This window comes from Cololabis saira, chromosome 7, assembly GCF_033807715.1.
Source record: "Cololabis saira isolate AMF1-May2022 chromosome 7, fColSai1.1, whole genome shotgun sequence".
In the NCBI taxonomy this organism is placed as follows: Eukaryota; Metazoa; Chordata; class Actinopteri; order Beloniformes; family Belonidae; genus Cololabis; species Cololabis saira.
The window spans coordinates 30,547,021-30,565,267 of record NC_084593.1 but is presented as its reverse complement, the minus strand read 5'-3'; the positions used below and the strand labels follow the sequence as shown (position 1 = coordinate 30,565,267).

The 18,247-nt window shown below is 40.3% G+C and overlaps 1 protein-coding gene across 1 annotated transcript; it reads left to right on the top strand.

The window, feature by feature from the left end:
- Window positions 1-2,430: 2,430 nt before the first annotated feature.
- On the top strand, window positions 2,431-12,066 carry tgfb5 (transforming growth factor, beta 5). The gene is made up of 7 exons (XM_061725565.1): window positions 2,431-3,985; window positions 6,074-6,237; window positions 6,500-6,632; window positions 6,738-6,848; window positions 7,918-8,089; window positions 8,496-8,649; window positions 11,634-12,066. The coding sequence occupies exons 1-7, from the start codon at window positions 3,622-3,624 to the stop codon at window positions 11,790-11,792; spliced, it is 1,257 nt and encodes a 418-aa protein (XP_061581549.1). The 5' UTR covers window positions 2,431-3,621; the 3' UTR covers window positions 11,793-12,066.
- Window positions 12,067-18,247: the final 6,181 nt, after the last annotated feature.

Sequence of the window (18,247 nt, the reverse complement as noted above, 5' to 3'; positions counted from 1 at the left end):
GTTGTCCTGACCAGAAGCCTTGAGGCAGCCTGAGTCTTTCCTACCTTTCCCTTCTACTTACAGCAATTACAGGCCTGCACCCGCAACTATAATAACGGTATAATGGGATGGCAGCAGAGTAGCAATAAAAGCCACCCCTGGCAGATTAATAGTCCTCCACAAGTGCTGAGCTGTAATTAACAATGAGACCAAAGAGGAACAGAAAAGAAAGGAGTGAGACAGAGAGCTGGAAAAGCTAAAGATAAAAAGGGATGGGCTGGGTTTTTTTTTTTGTCTTTGTTTTTTCTCAGTGGTTTAATAAAATCAAGCCTTTAGATGTTGGCATAAGTGAGCCACAGCTGGGAATCACATCCAGAGACTCATTCAATGAATAACTTATGTTTTAGTTGTATGTTTCACGAGTAAATATTGATACCGTTCACACCTTTCCAGTAAATAAAAACTTGAGCTGACATTGACATAAATATTTGCAAAACAATAGAAAAGCCTAGACTGACTGGATTCAAAGGTAACAAAACAAGAAAACACCCACATGCAGATTTAAAGCTGTAATCTGTGACATTTCATCAATGAGCAGAAATGTTCTGAAGATGTTTTGCGGTGGTTTTTACGAGGCTCCAGTCATGCTACAGAGAGTCCTGTAATAAAATAAATATTGTCAGACACTTTGCCACTAGTGTTGATTTGCTCTTACCAGTGTAACAGTTAACTTACACTTGTGTGACTTTAACTCAGCGGGTGTGTCGCCCACGTCTCTGCGTCACACCGTTTCCATTTTTCTCATCTTTATATATAATTTTGACAAAGCTTTGAGAAGAAAAAAAAAAGAGGTCAAAATTAAAAATACAGGCAACGAGGCGGTTTGGTGGTGAGCACTGTTGCCTCAGCTAGAAAAGCCTGGTTTAAATCCCAGTTGGGGACTTTCTGAGTGCTGTTTGCACGTTCTCTCTGTGTGATTGTGCGGCTTTTTACGCGGGGGTCTCCAGCTTCCTCCCACAGCCCAAAAACATGTGGACCTTAAGGCGGATTTATGGTTCCGCGTTACACCGACGCAGAGCCTACGGCGTAGGGTACACGGCGACGCGCACCGTAGGCGGCGTAGGCTCTGCGTCGGTTTAACGCAGAACCATAATTCATGGCTGTTTCTCCCTCTGTGGCCTGGCGAGGGATGCGCACATCCTTCACCTGCTGACAGCTGGAATCCCCCCATCCTCCTCCTCCTGTCTCAACGAGAGGCAGGTGGACATAAAAACCAAAAATATCTCTACTGAGGTTTACATAACATTTTCAGACACGAGCTATCATAAACTGTGAGCTCACTTTGACTTATTATTCGACTTGGAAAAATGCGCAGCAACCGAATGTAATGCAAATCATGTTTAAAGCAAAAAATAAAACACTACCAGAACCAGACAGTGTGCAGAAGTTTTTCATAGCGTCTGAGAGTAAGAGTTAAGAGATGGATGCAGATTTTTGTTACAAAAAGCGATAAAAGAAGTTAAAAGATGTATTTCTTTTAAAGGGGTTCAGCTGTGGAATAATGTTGATCTCAAACTTAAGCAATGTACTTCCTTTGTTATGTTCAAAAAAAACATGTGTATTTATATTTGGTATGGCTGTAATTGAAAAAAGAGGAAAATAGATATGTATGTATATACATATATGTGTGTACATGTATGTATGCAAGTGTATGTACAGTATATGTAGAAATTATATGATTGTTTTTTATTTGTTTTCTGCTTTTTTTCTTCACACTTTTTTTTAACAAACTTTATTCAACATTTCCAAAATTACAAAATTCCTTTGAGGAAACATTAGTTTGCAATTGAAACATAAATTCACAACACACAAGCGAATATGTAACTATACATTTTTTCCAAGATAAACTTCTAAATTTAAATAAAAAGAAAATAAATAAAATAAATTTAAATAATCACAAAATAAAATAATCACAGGGGTTGACATTTCAACAAAAATGTATAAGCGTAGCAAGATTGTATCTTTTTTCTTCACACTTGACACCATGTATTGTTAAGTTATGTAGTAGGCGGGCATTAATAAGCTCTGCTTCTGCCTGAGCCTTTTTCAGTCAAATTGTAAAACACTGTCTCTTCCTTGTTGCCTTGAAAGGTATATATGACTGAAATAAACTTAAACTAAACTAATGTGTTTTCTTTTCTTTGTTTCAAAGACGGATCAGCTTGAACGCATGGAAAACACTGTTATAATCTTGTGCTCAAACTTCACGCAAATATCCCATAATAATAAGGTGTAACATGGTGCATGAGCAGGATGGAGCCTGTGGAGATGTTTACCTGCAGAGAGAAGAAGGTGGAGCAGCATTTTTGTGGGGGGTAATAATTATAAAATGCGCACTCCGTTTGGAGCAGAATAGCTTTTGCCTGCATAATCACACATTCCCTTCTTCAGCCCGGTGGCATCCCGCCCTCCACCTCCTCCTGCTGCTGCTCCCTCCTTCACTCCAGAGACTGTCCTGCTGCTTCTCACCGAGGATCTGCACAATAATGGAGGCTCGTCCTGCAGCAGATCTGCATGTCTTCAGCAGAGCTTTCCGCCCAGCCAGCACCACACAGGAGCCCATTTAAGAGCAGGACTTCACATAACGTTTCTCTTCTTGAAAATTCACAGCAAGAGGACGTCTTTCATATGTGCTTCTGACTCATGTGTTTTTATGTCCTTTGACGTTTTATTTCCATGTTTTTATGTTTATAAGAGGGGCAGTGACAGGTCCACTATGGGTTTTCCAACATAAATCATCTCTTTTTTCAGTCTTTTAGTGCAGGCTGCTTTCTGTTTACCTATAACGGGGGGAATGGGAGGAACTTATTGAGCTTTTTGGGACTGTAACTGTATTTTTCGCTGCAGGCGGATATGGGTCGGTTTTTTGCTCCACAGATGTCTCTTTCTGAGGTGAAGGCGCTGGAGCCGAGCTTCTGCAGATAAAGTGCGCTGCCTGCCCGGGTTTTCGTTTGGAGGGTTTGCGACATGGGCTGAGCTCCTCTGATGACCCTGTTCTCCTGAGAGCTGTTCAATTATGCGATGATGGACGACGAAAAACGAAGACCGATAAGGCTTTAATTTTTCCCCCACCTCAGTCAGACATACCTTCATATTTCCACGGAGAGCGCACTCACCGGCGTGGGAGAGCAGAGCTCTGATCGCACCAAACTGGGGTCTTAAACCTTTCTGGTTACAAGAATTTGTGGATTTATAGTGGTATTTAATGTTGTGTGCATATCGTGGCTAAAACGATTGTATTAATTTAAAGAGTAGACTCCAAAGTCTAAATGACAATGCGTCTTTACGCATCAAGGCGGAAAACCGACGGACGCACGCGTGAAGATGTCACACTTTTACTCTAACTTTAAGTGCCTGTATGGTTTTTCATTTTTCTACATGAAGTGGTTTTGAGGCAAACAAACTATTACAGTTGGACACTGGGACTATACTGGCCTGAGATTCACACTTGAAATCAGCTTTGAGCGCACTTTTTTCTGCGCTCGGTTTGGACACGCGCAGTTTTGCGCAGTTAAAAAGGAGCATCCTCTCATCCTCTCATCCTCTCAGTCATCCTCTCATCCTCTCATCCTCTCACGGACCATGTGGCTCTCCTGCCTCGCGCTGCTGCTGCTGCTGTTCCGGTTCTCTGGCGTGCTGCTGGTGGGGGGGATCAACACGTGTCAGTCCGTCAACCTGAAGGACCAGAAGTCCCGGCGCATCGAGGCGATCCGCGGCCAGATCCTCAGCAAGCTGCGCATCCGCAGCCCGCCGGAGGACGACGACGAGCCCGCGGCGGCGGCGCCGGTTCCCCCCGCGGTCATGCTGCTGTACAACAGCACCAGGGAGCTGCAGAAGGAGCGGGTACGGATGACCGAGTCCGCCTGCGAGCGAGAGAGCAGCGAGGAGGATTACTACGCCAAAGAAGTGCAGAGGATCGACATGACGCAGCCGCGCAGCGACTCAAGTGAGTGAATCACAAAAATCAAGCTGGGAAAACTGGTTTGTCACTTTGGGATCTACGGAAGCGTATTGCATTCACTCTGTTTTTCTGAATTAACGAGATCAAATTTTAATTAAAAAAAAATGTGCTCTGTTTTTCTGAATTAACGAGATAAAATTTTAATAAAAAAAAAAATCTGCTCCGTTTTAACACATACATTTTTAATAAAAAAAAAATAATCTGCTCTGTTTTTCTGAATAAACGAGATACATTTTTAATTTAAAAAAAAATCTGCTCTGTTTTTCTGAATTAAGAAATAATGTCCAGCAGATCAGAATGGGCTTTCTGTCTGAACAACCGCAAAGTCCTGAGGTGCCTGCGCAAAGTCGACAAACTATAGTCGACAACCTATAGTTTGTCGACTTAAATTAACAAATTTATTTAACAAATTTAATTAACAAATTAACACATTTTGAGTGTATTTCCCACAGATGAGTTGAGGAAAATAGAAAACTTAACTTGTGTAAACTTAAAACATTTAACATTTATTCGGGTTAACAGTGTAATAACAATACCATCTATATAACTTAAAGAGAAGAGTATCTCCCAATGTTTCAAATCAAAAGCAAAATAGAACTGGATTAAACTGGACAGGTGGAACATGTTTGCTCTCAAGTGAATGCAGCTTCTTGCAAGTTGTTAATTCAGAAAAACAGAGCAGGTTTTTTTTTTCCCCCTAAAACTTTTCTCGGAATTCTGAGATAATTATGTCGTTAATTCAGAAAAACTGAACAGATTTTTTTAAATAAAATTTAATTTAAAAAAAATTAACGAGATAATTATCTCAGAATTCTGAGAAAAGTTTTAATGAAAAAAAAATCTGCTCTGTTTTTCTGAATTACCAGATACCTCCCAACTTGCAAGAAGCTGTCATTCACTTGAGAGCTTGATTTCATGGAAGCAAACATGTTCCGCCTGTCCAGTTTAATCCAGTTTTATTTTGATTTCTGTTTCAAACATTGGGAGATACTCTTGTCTTTAAGTTATATAGATGGTATTGTTACTAGTTTGTTGACTTTGCGCAGGCACCGCAGGACTTTCAATTGTTCAGACTGAAAGCTATTTTTTTTTTCATTAAAAGTTTCTCAGAATTCTGAGATAATTATCTCGTTAATTCAGAAAAACAGAGCAGATTTTTTTTTCTCAAGTGAATGCAATACGCTTCCATAGGGATCAGAATCAACATTGAAATTAGGAATTTGGCTTTGGTTTACTTGCCCTTAGAGAAAAAAAAGAAACAACTATTCTTAAATGAAAGATTGAAAACAGACATCTCTTAATAAAAATAAAAGTACTGCCACTAAAGGACCAATGTGAACTGGGATTGCAGAGAGTAGAGCAAGATGCATGTTTCTGCAGTCGGGGGTGGAGGGTGGGGGGGTAAAGTAAAGCCTGAATTATGGTTCCGCTTAAATCGCCGCAGACCCTACGCCGTAGGCTCTGCGTTGGTGTAACGCTGAACCATAAATCAGCCTTAAGAGTTTAAAAAGCAGATATTATCAGTAGGCTACATAAAGGATAATTGCATCTCCAGTGCTAGATAAATGCTTTCTTTCTCCTGTGGCATAAGTGCTCAGATCTTAATTCAACATCATACTTTACAAGAAGAGGGCCTTTAAAAGATTTCAAATCACAGCTGTCTAAACCAGGAATGCTCCTGCAAACCCTTGATGAAGTTGAGCATGTTGGTGTTGGATGGAGCTATCTCCTCAAAAGAGAAACTTTCACATATGTGTTCACATATTTTAGATTTTAGACTTAAGATCAAGGGTGTTGGATGCTACAAATTACACAACTGTCTTTTTAATACAGTCAAATCCATCAATCCGCCATACATTAAACATGAGACCAAACACATTTAGAGAGACTATGAGATTATGACTATGAGACTCAGCCAAAGCCTGTAATTTAGCTCACAGAGACATTCTTTAGCAGTAATTACATCTGAGACAATGCATCAGTCCCACATACTAAAGATGATGAAGAAGTCCTTCAACCGTTAGTCATCTTTTATGTTTCGTCGTTGTTTATTGCTTTTTCTTCTCTATCCAGATACTGTGCAACCAGCAGCACCCAACCGCTTTTACAAAGTAATCTACTTTGACGTAAGTGGGGTGGACCTGGCCAACAGCACCTTGGTCAAAGCTGAGTTCAGGATCTTCAGAGTTCCCAACCCGGGGGCCAAGGTCTCGGAGCAAAGAGTGGAGATCTACCAGGTAAACACCATGGCTACAGCTCACGTTTGTATCACACATGATTCTCTTTGTATTTGGCTCATTTGGAGTGCAGCAGAAGCAGAAAACCTAAGTGTAACTATCAGAGGAAGTCTTTTTTTGTCCTCTTAAGCTTTTACATCTAGATACATGATGTGGAGAGACTTAAATGGCTAAATTGATTATGACTGAAGACTAGAGGAGGTAAACTGATTTTTGACAGTCTCACCTACATCATTGTCCATCTGTGTGTTTGTTGCATCAGTTACTGAAGCCAAATAGGGACAGTCCATCAACTCAACGCTACATTGACTCCCGCAACATTAAGCCAAGGGCCCCGGGGGCCTGGATCTCCACGGAAGTCACTGAAACTATTAAGGACTGGGTGTCAGATCCAGGTCAGCTTAGGTATCAGTAAGCTTTCTGCCCGGTACAATCCGGACAGCTGTGTTTGCATGGTTCATCCCTGCATGTCTTCTTTTTCTGCTGCTTCCTACCTTCAGAGATCAATCTTGGCCTGAAGCTGGGAGTTCACTGTCCTTGCTGCACCTTCGTCCCATCTACCAACAACATCGTTCCCAACAAGAGTGAGGAGCTGGAGGCCCTGTTTGCTGGTCAGTTGCCGCTGCTTTTGAGCCTTAAGTCGTGGTTTCACAGTTATATTTTCGGCTGCAGCCGGATTTGAATGAGTATTCTCTTCTGTGGGCTGAAGTCACCCCGTGCACATGCAGGCTGATTGCGGCCGACTTTTTACCATACAATATTAGTTATAGTGGAGCTACAAGTGAAAATTAGCTGTGGAGCCGACCACAGCATATAAATAAGTGTGACAACCAGTGAGCCAGAGATTTGATGAGCTGCAGCAGTGAAGTCAAACCTAGCCTCAGCTTTATTGCAGTGGCAATGAGGAGATGAAAAATATAAACTGCAGGTCACAAGATGTGAACATAAAGTCTTCAGTAAGGCGCCTCCAATATGATTCATGGATCACTTGCACACTATAGTGTGGGGATAAAGAAAAAAAAATGTTCCTTTGCACACTGTGATTCTGTTAAATACCAGACTGTCTGTTTTGCATCATGTAGGCGCTCAAATTATGGCACTCTTGGGATTTACTCTCACCTTAGCCAAGTCTGTTTTTTTCACACTTTGTAAAAAAAAAAGAAAGAAGAAAAACCTGCCATTTGTAATGGTAATGTAAAACGAGCACAGGCCTGTGTTGAGCTCTTATGCTCATTCACTCAGGAAGAGAGAAAAATCCCCAAACTGCTGTGTCATGTGTTGTTCCTGTCCTTTTCTTGTTCAGCCAAAGTCAAGACATGTAAAATTAATTAGTCTTTAAAAAAAACAACAAAGTCTTTGGAGGATAAACATGACTGTACCAGTGCCATCCGTGAGGAGGGTTTGTTTTTATCAGTGAAACTGTGAGTTTTCCTGGTATTTAAACTGTTGTGATTCTTCAAAGCAAACTGAAGTCTACTTAACCCATTCAGGTCTTATTTTCTAAAACATTTGTGGGCATTTTCCCTCATGTTTTTTGTTTCTTTATTTGCATAGCTTTTATGAGTTCAAAGACGGAAATATATTGAGTGTTTTAGTGCAAAAAAAAAAGAGAAACCAACTGAAAGCAAAAGATCAAATATTTGAGGGAGGAAAATCACTTCATCAACTGCTACTCTGCAGGTGTGGCTGATGAGCGGATGAGAAAGCCCGGTCCGGTTAAGGGCCTACCGGATTTCAGCACCAAGACACCGCACCTCATCCTCACGCTGCTGCCCAGCGACCGAGTGGACAACCCGGCCAAGAAGAGCCGCAAGAAGAGGGCGGCCGCCACAAACACCAAAACCTGCTCCAGGTAGGCCGCCAAATCAGCGACTTGTGTGCGGTTTTGTTTGACAGGCTGCGAGCACTGAGACTTCTCCAGGATTTGTAGTTTAGAAACTCTGCGTTTAGTTGTGGTGGGTTCTGGATTTCATTTGTTTTCCCCTTCTGACCTACTTTGCTGACTATTGTGTGGCAAAACTAACTGTACTGATGCTTTGTTTAGATTGTAGGCCAACAGGCATGCAGTGATTTATTTAGACTACCTCGCGCTGCAGGAGAAAACTCTTGGCAGCCAGGCACAGTCATTACGTTGTGATGGCTGGTCCCTCGGTGGTGACCTGTTGTAATTTTCCCATGACCCAGCTTTGGGCTGCTGCCTTGCAAGAGCAGGATGGGAGCTGAATTGGATTTTGTGTGTTTGTCTTTGCGTGTCTCAGTGGGTCAGATCAGGGCTGCTGCCTGCACGAGCTCTACATCGACTTCAGGAATGACCTCAAGTGGAAGTGGATCCACGAGCCAAAAGGTTACAAGGCCAACTTCTGTGCCGGCAACTGCCGGTACCTCTGGAGCGTCAACAACCACTACAACATGGTGAGATTCCAGGGTTATCTATTTCTGACGGATGATGTTTTGCCTGAGCCCTCCAGAGAGCCTGCACATCAAAGATCCTCCAAAAGATTGATTTTTACTGGAAAAATAGCTACTTGTGTTTAGTCGACAGTTAACATTAAGATTAAAAGCTTTTATGTGCTTGTTTTTAGCTTTTTCTAGAACAAAAAGAAAAAAAAAGATGAGGGTTATGTTTAAAAATATATATTCTTATTCTTATTCTTATTCTTATAATTATTTCTGGGGAAAGCTAGAAATAAGTACATTTTTCTTCCATCTACTCTATTAGACCAAAAATCAAACTAAACTTGTACAATCCTGTTAATTTAAAAAAAAGGACATAAGATGTAAATAATGCTGGCGTGCATTGACTTGCAGATAGAGTTGGAAACCTACCATGAAAATGTATAGGAATAAATGGGAATATACTGAAAACTTTACAGCGTGTTAGCTGATAATAAGGAACTAAGATACAGTTGGGAAAGAAAACCACCTTTCAGCATAATCTTTGCTAAAAGAATGACATTTAATGAAAATGAAGGTGAATTTGTACTCTGCATTCCTCCATCACATCCAAAGGTAACTCTACAGTCCAGAAATCAAAGCCACTGAGAAAAACACAAAAAAACGATGTAATTTGACAACCAATCGATGATATGACTAGGTATTTCAAAAAGAAAAAAAAAACATGGGCCCAGATTAATCTCTCTGTTACATCTGCAATCCACCTTAAAGCTTAAAAACATACATCTTTTTTCTGGAAAGGTTTTGCTTATTTTAGCAAGACAATTCCACACCAGATTCTTCACATTTTACAAATATTACCAGGACTTGGCTCTATAAAGAAGAGTCCAGCTGCTGAAGCGGCCAGTCCAGACTTGTCAGCCACTGAAAACATTCATCTCACTAAACTCTCCCCAAATGACAGCTGACATTAAGTTCCTTCCTCCCTCAGTTTCTGCAGGTGATACGTTGTCTTAGTACTATTTTTGGGTTAAATCATTGCATTCTTTCTGGTCATTTACATCCTACACAGTGTGTCAACTATTTTGGAAACAGGGGTTTGAATTTCCTTTTCTAGTAAGGCCACGTGAAGACAAATTAGTTATTTTTTTCCCCCCAATTTTATTTCCCACAATCTGGAGATTCATAACCTTTTGTGCTGAATAATTTCAGTGGAAACAGTGACAGACTTCTTAGTGCAGAGAATCAGCCAAATTATATAAACAGAAACATCTGTGACTGTCAAAAAAAATCAGATTAGCTTCTCCGTCTTTCTGGTAAAATACTCTAGTTTGGGACAAACTCCAATCAACTCTCGGCCTGAGTTTAGTTCACAGACAGTTTTAAATGTGGGCAATGTTTTCCTTTAAATGAGCTTGAAGTGCATTGTTTGTGGTGACTAAACACCATGGTTAGCTAAGACTGGTTAACCCCAGTGTCATAAATGGGCTGGCACCTCTCAGCAGCCTTTTACAGGACATATAGGTTTATACAACACAGAGTGTTTGTCCCAACCACCCGAAGGCTTGGTCTGTACTCTTTGTGACTCTTACAAAATCCCCTGGTTTTACTCTTTTACCCTTCATGAACGTCACTCTTATATAAATGTGTTTTTACATGTATTTCATAGTAAAAATTGTGAAAGGTTTCTTTAATGGAGTTTGGCAGCTTTTGATGTATAGGGTGACATAAGGAGCCACACTGACAGGTTTATTAGGATGTAGAAGTGTATTTGACTATAGCTGATTTATTCATAAGACCCTGATATAAACACATCTGAAACTGAACATTAATGCTTCTATACTAAAAACAAATCATTGGTAGGGAGTTGTTATTTTTTGTCTCTTTTGGGGACTGGGTGGGTGAGATTTGTAACAGATATGATTTGCAGAAATGAGCTGACATTTTGTGAATTAATGCTTATTTGGTTTCTTGCACAGTTGAGGAGGGAGATCAGAACCCCCTGAACATGCACCCTAGATATGAGGCTTCCTCTTGGCTCATTGAGAGAGGACGCAGCTGAGACAGAAAGACTAAAAAATGCTGGTGTCAGTGAGCCAATGGAGGGATTTTAAACTCCACAAAAAAAACAACACATTTGACTAGTTTTTAATTTACAACAACTAACTGTAATGTGTAAGAATTCAGAGCCTTAACTTGCAACTGAGCTGTGCTGTTTACGCTTATGAATGCTCCCGGAGATGTTTCTACAACTTGACTGGAGTCCAGCAGTACCTAAATAAATTTATTGGACTTGACAAAAAGACCAGGGAGCTGAAGTGAGCAGACTGCTATGGGAGAACTGTGAAAAGGAAAAAGTCACCCGGCCAGAGTCAGTATCTGGAGCCTGAAAGCATCTTTGGAGAGAGCTTGGAATGGCTGTGCACTAACACTCTCCATCCAATCTGACCCAGCTGCCAAGAAAAATGTGAGAAAGTTCCAGAAGGAAGGTGTGCCAAACTTGTAGGATCATTCCCAGCTCCACTCTACCATTGCTGCCAAAAGTACCAAATGCTTAAATGAATATTTAATATACTTAATTTAATCTATTTTGATTTCTTGGTTAATAATTTATTTGAAGAAAAAAAAAAACTTTTTTTGCTTCGTCAATGTGGCAAAGAACAATAAATCGTGGAAAATTAGACCAAAACTTTCCACCAACATTGGCCCCCAGCTTCTGATTGTAGCGTCACTTTAAGCGTACAAATGTGAGAATGGCATCTGTCTACTTATATAACTCTAAATAAGCTAGTTTCCCCCACAATGTCAAACCCTGATTAAGTTGCCTGGCAATGTAAGAAAAACAACCCCACAACTCTCTTGTGTAATAACCTAAAGCGCTAGGACTTGGCCAAAAACCCGTTTCTGTGCATGACCTCATCATTCAGCAATAAACTGGTTAAGAAAATATATTTTCACAGTCTTTAATTAAAAAAAAACTCTTCCTCTCTGTTCCCTGTGAGATCCTGCCCCTGTACAACAAGCTGAATCCCGAGGCCTCCATCTCCCCCTGCTGCGTCCCCCAGGACCTGGAGCCCCTCACCATCATGTACTACATCGGGCGCACGCCGCGCGTTGAGCAGCTCTCCAATATGGTTGTTAAATCCTGCAAGTGCCGCTGAGGCATGCAGAGAGAAGGACATTGCAGGAGCAAAGCTAAAAGCTGCTCCTCTCCCATGGATCCCTTGTTGAATAAGCTTTGCTGTTTGATCTCCTTTGGCAAACTTCTGAGATGTTATTTTTTTACGCTATCTGAATCAGGTATCAGGATTTCTTTTTGCTCTCATTCTTTATTGTAATGAAAGATTCGCTTCATTCTCTGGAACCTTCCATTTGATATAGGACACTGTAAATATGACAACATTTCTCCATTAAACCTGTGCTTGGAAATTAAAATCTAAAGGGGGTGTTTTGTGATTTGGCCACATTTTGGTCTTCCTGCTGCAGAAAAATCAAGGTTTTTTGACTCCTGCGGCCACGCCTGCACAGCAAGCCTGAGGCGCTGCTGTTTACTTTAGCTTTCAAGGTGTTGAGTGGAAGGAGGTGGTGTGAAAAAGGCTTGCAGACTGAGATGTGAAGGCGAAGGAGGCCGGGGAACAGATAGAAAAGAGAGAAAGAAGCTGTGTCCAAGCAGGGGCCCTGCCAACTCTCTGCGGTTCCAAGCTGAAATCTGCCCGGCGTAAACAGGATGTGAAAGGTTTCCAGACACCGACCCAACCACTCACGAAACGACAGATTTAAACGCTCCCCTCATCTCCTCTGTCTCTCTCTGTGTTGCTCGAACTTCTGGGATTTGTGGTGAAAGGAGAGAGGGAAAAGAGACTTTGAAAATGAGACGTGGGATGATAGGGCTGTATTTGGAGCGGCTTCACGTTTGGAAGGTGGTATTTTGCAGCCTTGGCAAATTTGTAACTATTTGGGTCTGACTCAAACATTCCATAATCACACTCTCATGCTCTTTTCTGAATGTGTGTTCATTATCTTATTGTAAAACCTGTTTACTCGTTGCTCATCCTATGCTGTGATTATGTTTTTCCGTACCTGTTTCCCATCAGTCCCACTCATTTGTTCAGTCTTTTTTACACCCCGCAATCCACATTGACCACTTTTGATCGAAAGTCTGAACACTAGGAATAAAATTAAAAAAAAAACATCCCCGGGGCTCATTTTAAATATAGGCTCTCTGGTATGCCAGTGGTTTGTGTGTGAGAAGGGAAACAGAGACTGCTTGGGTGTGTGTGTGGGTGAGGTCATGCATGATAGCTCAGAAATGATTCCTTAAGTTTTATTGTGATGGTGTATGAAAAACATCTGCAGCAGATGTAACCTCTGTGACACAACTAAAAGAAAGGTATACATTTTTTTTTAATGTATGTATATATATATATGTTTTGAGTGAACAGGAAGTGGCTACCGCAACAAAGAGCAGTTATACAGAAGATGCATGAAGTGAGGTAGTGGTTTTCAACTTATTGGAGTCATACCATGACCACAGGGAATATTGGTTTGGAATGGGATGGCTGTAAACTTGTGTAAGTTAACATTATTCTAAAAAGTGTCTCTCCACATTCCTGTTTAGATCATTCTTGTTTAAAAAAAAAAAAACTATCGTTTTAATCAGAATGCCCCTTCAAAACATGAATCCACATGTAAACAACTTTTATTTCATGAAAATTGTCTGAGATTCCAAGAAATATGATCAAAGTTAAAGCTGATGTGACTTTTATGGCCTCAGGGATAGCTACAGCTGGACTCACGTCATCAGCAGAATAACTCCTGTGAAGTCCAGTCCCATCACTGATGACGGGAGTACAACAGATCACAGGGCTTTAAGAACTTAACGCCTTTGTGTCATTGGATCATTAAGACTAAGAACTAAGGATAGAAACTTAACATACGAATGTGAGAACATAAGAAGTTGGGTAATCCGCACAGGACCTTGGGAACTGAGGACCACAGTTATATAAGACCAAGGGGAAAGCAGAAGCCTGAGAGCATTCACTGTACTTCCTTGGGCATGTAAAACCTGTATTCTTGGGACATTTGTAACATAAACCCTTGTGTACATGGGACCCTGGAAAACGAGGACCTTGGGAAAAAGCTTTGAAATGAATTCCTACCAAGTGCATGGGAGCTCTGGGCTCTGCCACTCGTTGAAATAATCAGTCTGACATTTCAAAGCCATTCTGCATCTTTTCTGTGAGTCTGCAGGTTTTTAGCCCTTCTGGGAGAATCCTTTGTTTTAAAGAAAACAGTTCCCTTAAAAAATGTTGTCTAATCCCTTAGAAAGTATGCAACCCGAGCATGGATGATGTAGGGGGAGAAAATCTACTTGTATTTTTCAGGTTCTGGCTGCTCGTTGCTGTGGATATGTCCCGCACATTCAGTTATTTACACGTTCATGGCTTTCTTTACTATCAATAGTTGATTGGTAAAATGTGTAAATGCTGCTACATTATAAATGGGGAGTAGTTTATAGACACAGAATAAAGTCTTACTGCTGTGACTGCAAAATACTGGAGGAGTGTTTTTGTTTTTTTTTGCTAATTCATTATTATTATTATTATTATTATTATTATTATTATTATTGTTATTATTATCGCCTTCCAAACTAGAGCCCTCTCTAAAGCTGACATGGCACATTCAAAGACTTAAACTATGTCTAAATCGTATTAAACATGCACAAACCTGTAGATTTGCAGATAAAAACTCAGTTAAATGCTCATAACATCCATTTTTACCAAAACAAAACTCGATTAAAAAAACAAGCAACAAAATAAGCAGGTAGCAAAGACAACGATGATCTACTACAGTCCATAAACCTGTCGTGACTGATCGCACCAGTTCATTCAAACCACATAAAACATATGAGACTTCACAGTAAAATAGATTCCCATTCTCTCAGCTATAAACATAGATTATGTTACCTTTGCTGTGCAGTTTTTATAAACTGTTTTCCAGTTAATAAGCTTAAAATGTGTAATCCAGTGTCTCAATGTCACATTAAAATGATTCCAGACTGTTATTGGCCTTTTTATTTTCTGAGTACCTTTCTGAAACTATGTAAAGTTAACCCTATGTCTAGACAGTGTGTTTCCCTTCTTGTGACTGGTGATTACGTGTGGTAGATAGTAGAGTTTGAGAATATCCTGCAATGATTCAATGATTTAAATCAGTTCCCAATATAATGCCCTTGTAAACTATAAAGTGTGAAGGGTAGCTCAAACATGTCTCACGTCACTGTTTTCAATTTACATTTAGTTTTTTGTGAAGAAAAATGGTAAGCAAATAAAATGTTCTGGATTTGTTGAACTCACTTTTGTGGAGAGCTTTAATTCACAAAAAACATCAACTCACTTTACACAAGCAAGTTCAAAGCAGTCCAACTAAGATCAATCAACTTCAGTCCAACTCAGTCCGATTGACTATAGTTAAGTTAAAACAAACTAATTTTCAATCTAGAGTTAAAACTCATATGATGCCATAAAACCCCACATAGTGAAGGAACTTGATAAAAGTAGTGCCAAAGCGGCTTGTTTGAGGAGCTCACCTAAACGTCCTCCTACTAAGATCTCCTTGTTTTCATCTTGGTGCAGGTAATGGTAAGATGTTGTGCCACAGCCCTCTGGAGGTTTTGGATAGGTACTGTCATTTCCCAAGACATTTTCAATCTAAAGGTTTATGTTTAAAGTATTACATTTATTCTGTGATCCTTCTTCATTTACTCTAACCCAGTAAAATGTGTGCACATTCTTCTCAAATAAATGTAAACATATATACACAAGCACAGATAGCCCTACATTTGCTGCAACTTACTCATTTTATTTCACCATGTCATTTTTGAGCAAGAGTCTGAGAATACTAGCTGGGATATGCTCATGCATTGTTTGGGATTAAAATGTGCTGTCATGCTGGTGGCTCCCAAGCCTACATTTAATAGCATGTTTCACTTGAAATTATTGTTTGAATTTCCTGATTTCTGTGAAATAAATGCCCAGAAAGTTCACTCAGTACACACCTCTCAAACACTAACTCTTCACACTAGTGACGCATGTTGATTTTGGTTGCCAGTAAAAGTAAATACATTACGGGGAGATGCGTCTCTTTGGTTGATCAAATGTCAGTCACAATGCAGCATTATGCTGTAGATCATCTATAAGGTTTCACTGTGCTTGGGGGAGTCCGGGAGTATAGGAGGACTACACAATTCATGGTAAGAGATAACCGTGGCCTGTACCAGGAGTTGCGTGACACAAAAACTGTATAAGGCCTGGTTTTTGTTATGTGAAAAATCCTGATAAAACAACATCCAGGTTTCACATAATCTTTTTTTGGGGACAGCTGAAGTAGAAACTTTTGTAGATATGTTAAAACTAGAATTTTAGCTGAAACTGTGGGATCAAATGGCAAAAATGATAAGTCAAGTTGGATATTATAAAACTATCACTGGTATGTTAGTAGATAAATGATGGTAATATGGTGTATATAGCAAAGAGATGGGGTCCCAGCACCTAGCCATGGAGCACCCCTGTGGAAAGGTGATGGTTTGAAGATGAATATTCTGGTCATGATATCCTGAAGTAATGGCTTTTTTGGTAAGACTATAACCAAGATTGTGCCTCTGGTGAGGAAAGTAAGCTAAGAGGAGCAAGAGTGGAGCAAAAAGTATTTCGCAAGATTTGTTAATTGAGGGAGTGCACACCTATTTAAAACTGAATGAGTGGGACAGGAAGAAGGCAAAGTGAACTGCTGAACTGCTACTAAACTGGTTATTAAAAGGCAGCTATCGCCAGATGTCCGATGAACTGGATTTTGAGGTCAGAGTTTATAAAATTGGTCTTACTTTCCAAGTCAGAAATCCATTTTCATTCAAAGTTGTTGTTTTTTTTTTTTTTTTTACACTGAACTCAAAAATCCCTACTTCTGAGTTCAGAGGGAGATCACCATATTTGGAGCAAAACCTCAGAGATCTGCTAGCTTGGCTGCAGATTCTGAACGCAACAAACTTTTGCTTATCTTTGCATGACAAGATTATGTTTTTTCATTGTTTTAATTAACAGACTCTTTAATGTAATGAAGTTGAGTTTAGAAATGCATCTGTTTTAGGTGAAGAGTTTGATTTTTTGTCCTATCTGCCTAGAGTGTTAAAATATCTTGTCAAGGGATATAAACAGTTCCCCAGCCACCGTAGTACACTTGTTTTTCTTAAGCACAGAGAAGCTGCGTTCATGTGCATGTGCATGTGTTGGGGTGTCAGGTCTTCAGCTGTGGTGAGGCTCCTTCCCCCCCTGAGTAAACTAGCCCCAGCATCTGTTAGTCTTTTTCACTTAACTACCTCCTTTCTATGTCCAACCTGTACTTATCCCACGGTAGAGGTCCTTGCTGCCCTGTCTCACACTGGGTCCCTCTGTCCTTGGGAGGGAGGTTTGCTGTGGATATTGACCCCCTCTCTCTCTCTCACATACACACATACTTCTTTCTTCATAAGGCATGACCGTGCCTTTGACCTAGATGGTGTGCATACACCCCTGGGTCATAAAGACACACCCATACGTTCATATATCCAGCTTATTTGGACTCCATACAGCAAAATATGCCATGATTAATGGGTCTGCCTTTCGGAGTGTTCACCCCTCCTCATACTGACAAAAAAATATGAAAGAGCCTTTGATAGAGGCTGCACAACATTAGTAAGGGTGAACAGAAAGCACTTCTTTCTCAAATGCACCTTATACTGTAGATTGAGCTCGCATTACAGGTTTGGACAACAGTTCAGGTTGAAGTCATTCCCATTTATTTTGGCAGTGAAACCAAAACACAGCTCTCAGGCCAACAGGGCACTATAAACATAAAATTATATGAGCATTAGTATGGCAGCAAGAGACAGGAAACACAGGATATCTATCTGTGGCCTCAGCATTATTGAAGCCATACTGTTTCTGAGTACTCTCTTGGAAACCTGGACTGTTGTTGAGGCCCTGCTAGGACAAAACAGATGGAGGACGGCCAACAGCAGCCCAGCTGTTCACGCTCTCCGCAGATGAGGGCGTCATTTCTATGATTTCATTTTCTAAATGCAGGACAGTTACTGAGTCCACTTTGTGAAGCACAACTGAGCCATACTATAGCTTTTTAAACTAAATTAAGCACTGTGAGCAGATTTTTTGCTAAAGTTGGATACGTTTTTGTTTTTTTCCTTGTATATAAACATTTTAAAAACATACAGACCCAGACTAAGAAGAAAATGATTATGTTACCAGCTGAGCTCAGGTTATTTTACCAATGACTTCCAATAGCAGTGGGGCTCATTTTTACTGATGATAACAGGCAAATGAGTTCTGAAATGTACAGAAAGACACTACCGAGATGCCAATGCAGTAAAGCTGAGCAGGTGATGCAACCCAGCAATACCAGGACCTTTTTGAAAACAAAGAAGCAGAATCTCCTATGATGGCTACATCCATCACCTGACTCTATCCTGATGTACCGGCATTAAACTCCCAAAAGACAAAATCAAAGGCAGGAAGACCCAACAAAGCGAAGTGAAAAAAGAAGCGAATAAAAACAGAATGGAGAT

Excerpts from the sequence above, each read along its gene's own strand:
- tgfb5 (XM_061725565.1), top strand. The coding sequence starts at position 3,622 with ATGTGGCTCTCCTGCCTCGCGCTGCTGCTGCTGCTGTTCCGGTTCTCT. Across the intron at positions 3,986-6,073 it reads GCAGCCGCGCAGCGACTCAA|ATACTGTGCAACCAGCAGCA; the intron begins GTGAGTGAATCA and ends TTCTCTATCCAG. Across the intron at positions 8,090-8,495 it reads AACACCAAAACCTGCTCCAG|TGGGTCAGATCAGGGCTGCT; the intron begins GTAGGCCGCCAA and ends TGCGTGTCTCAG.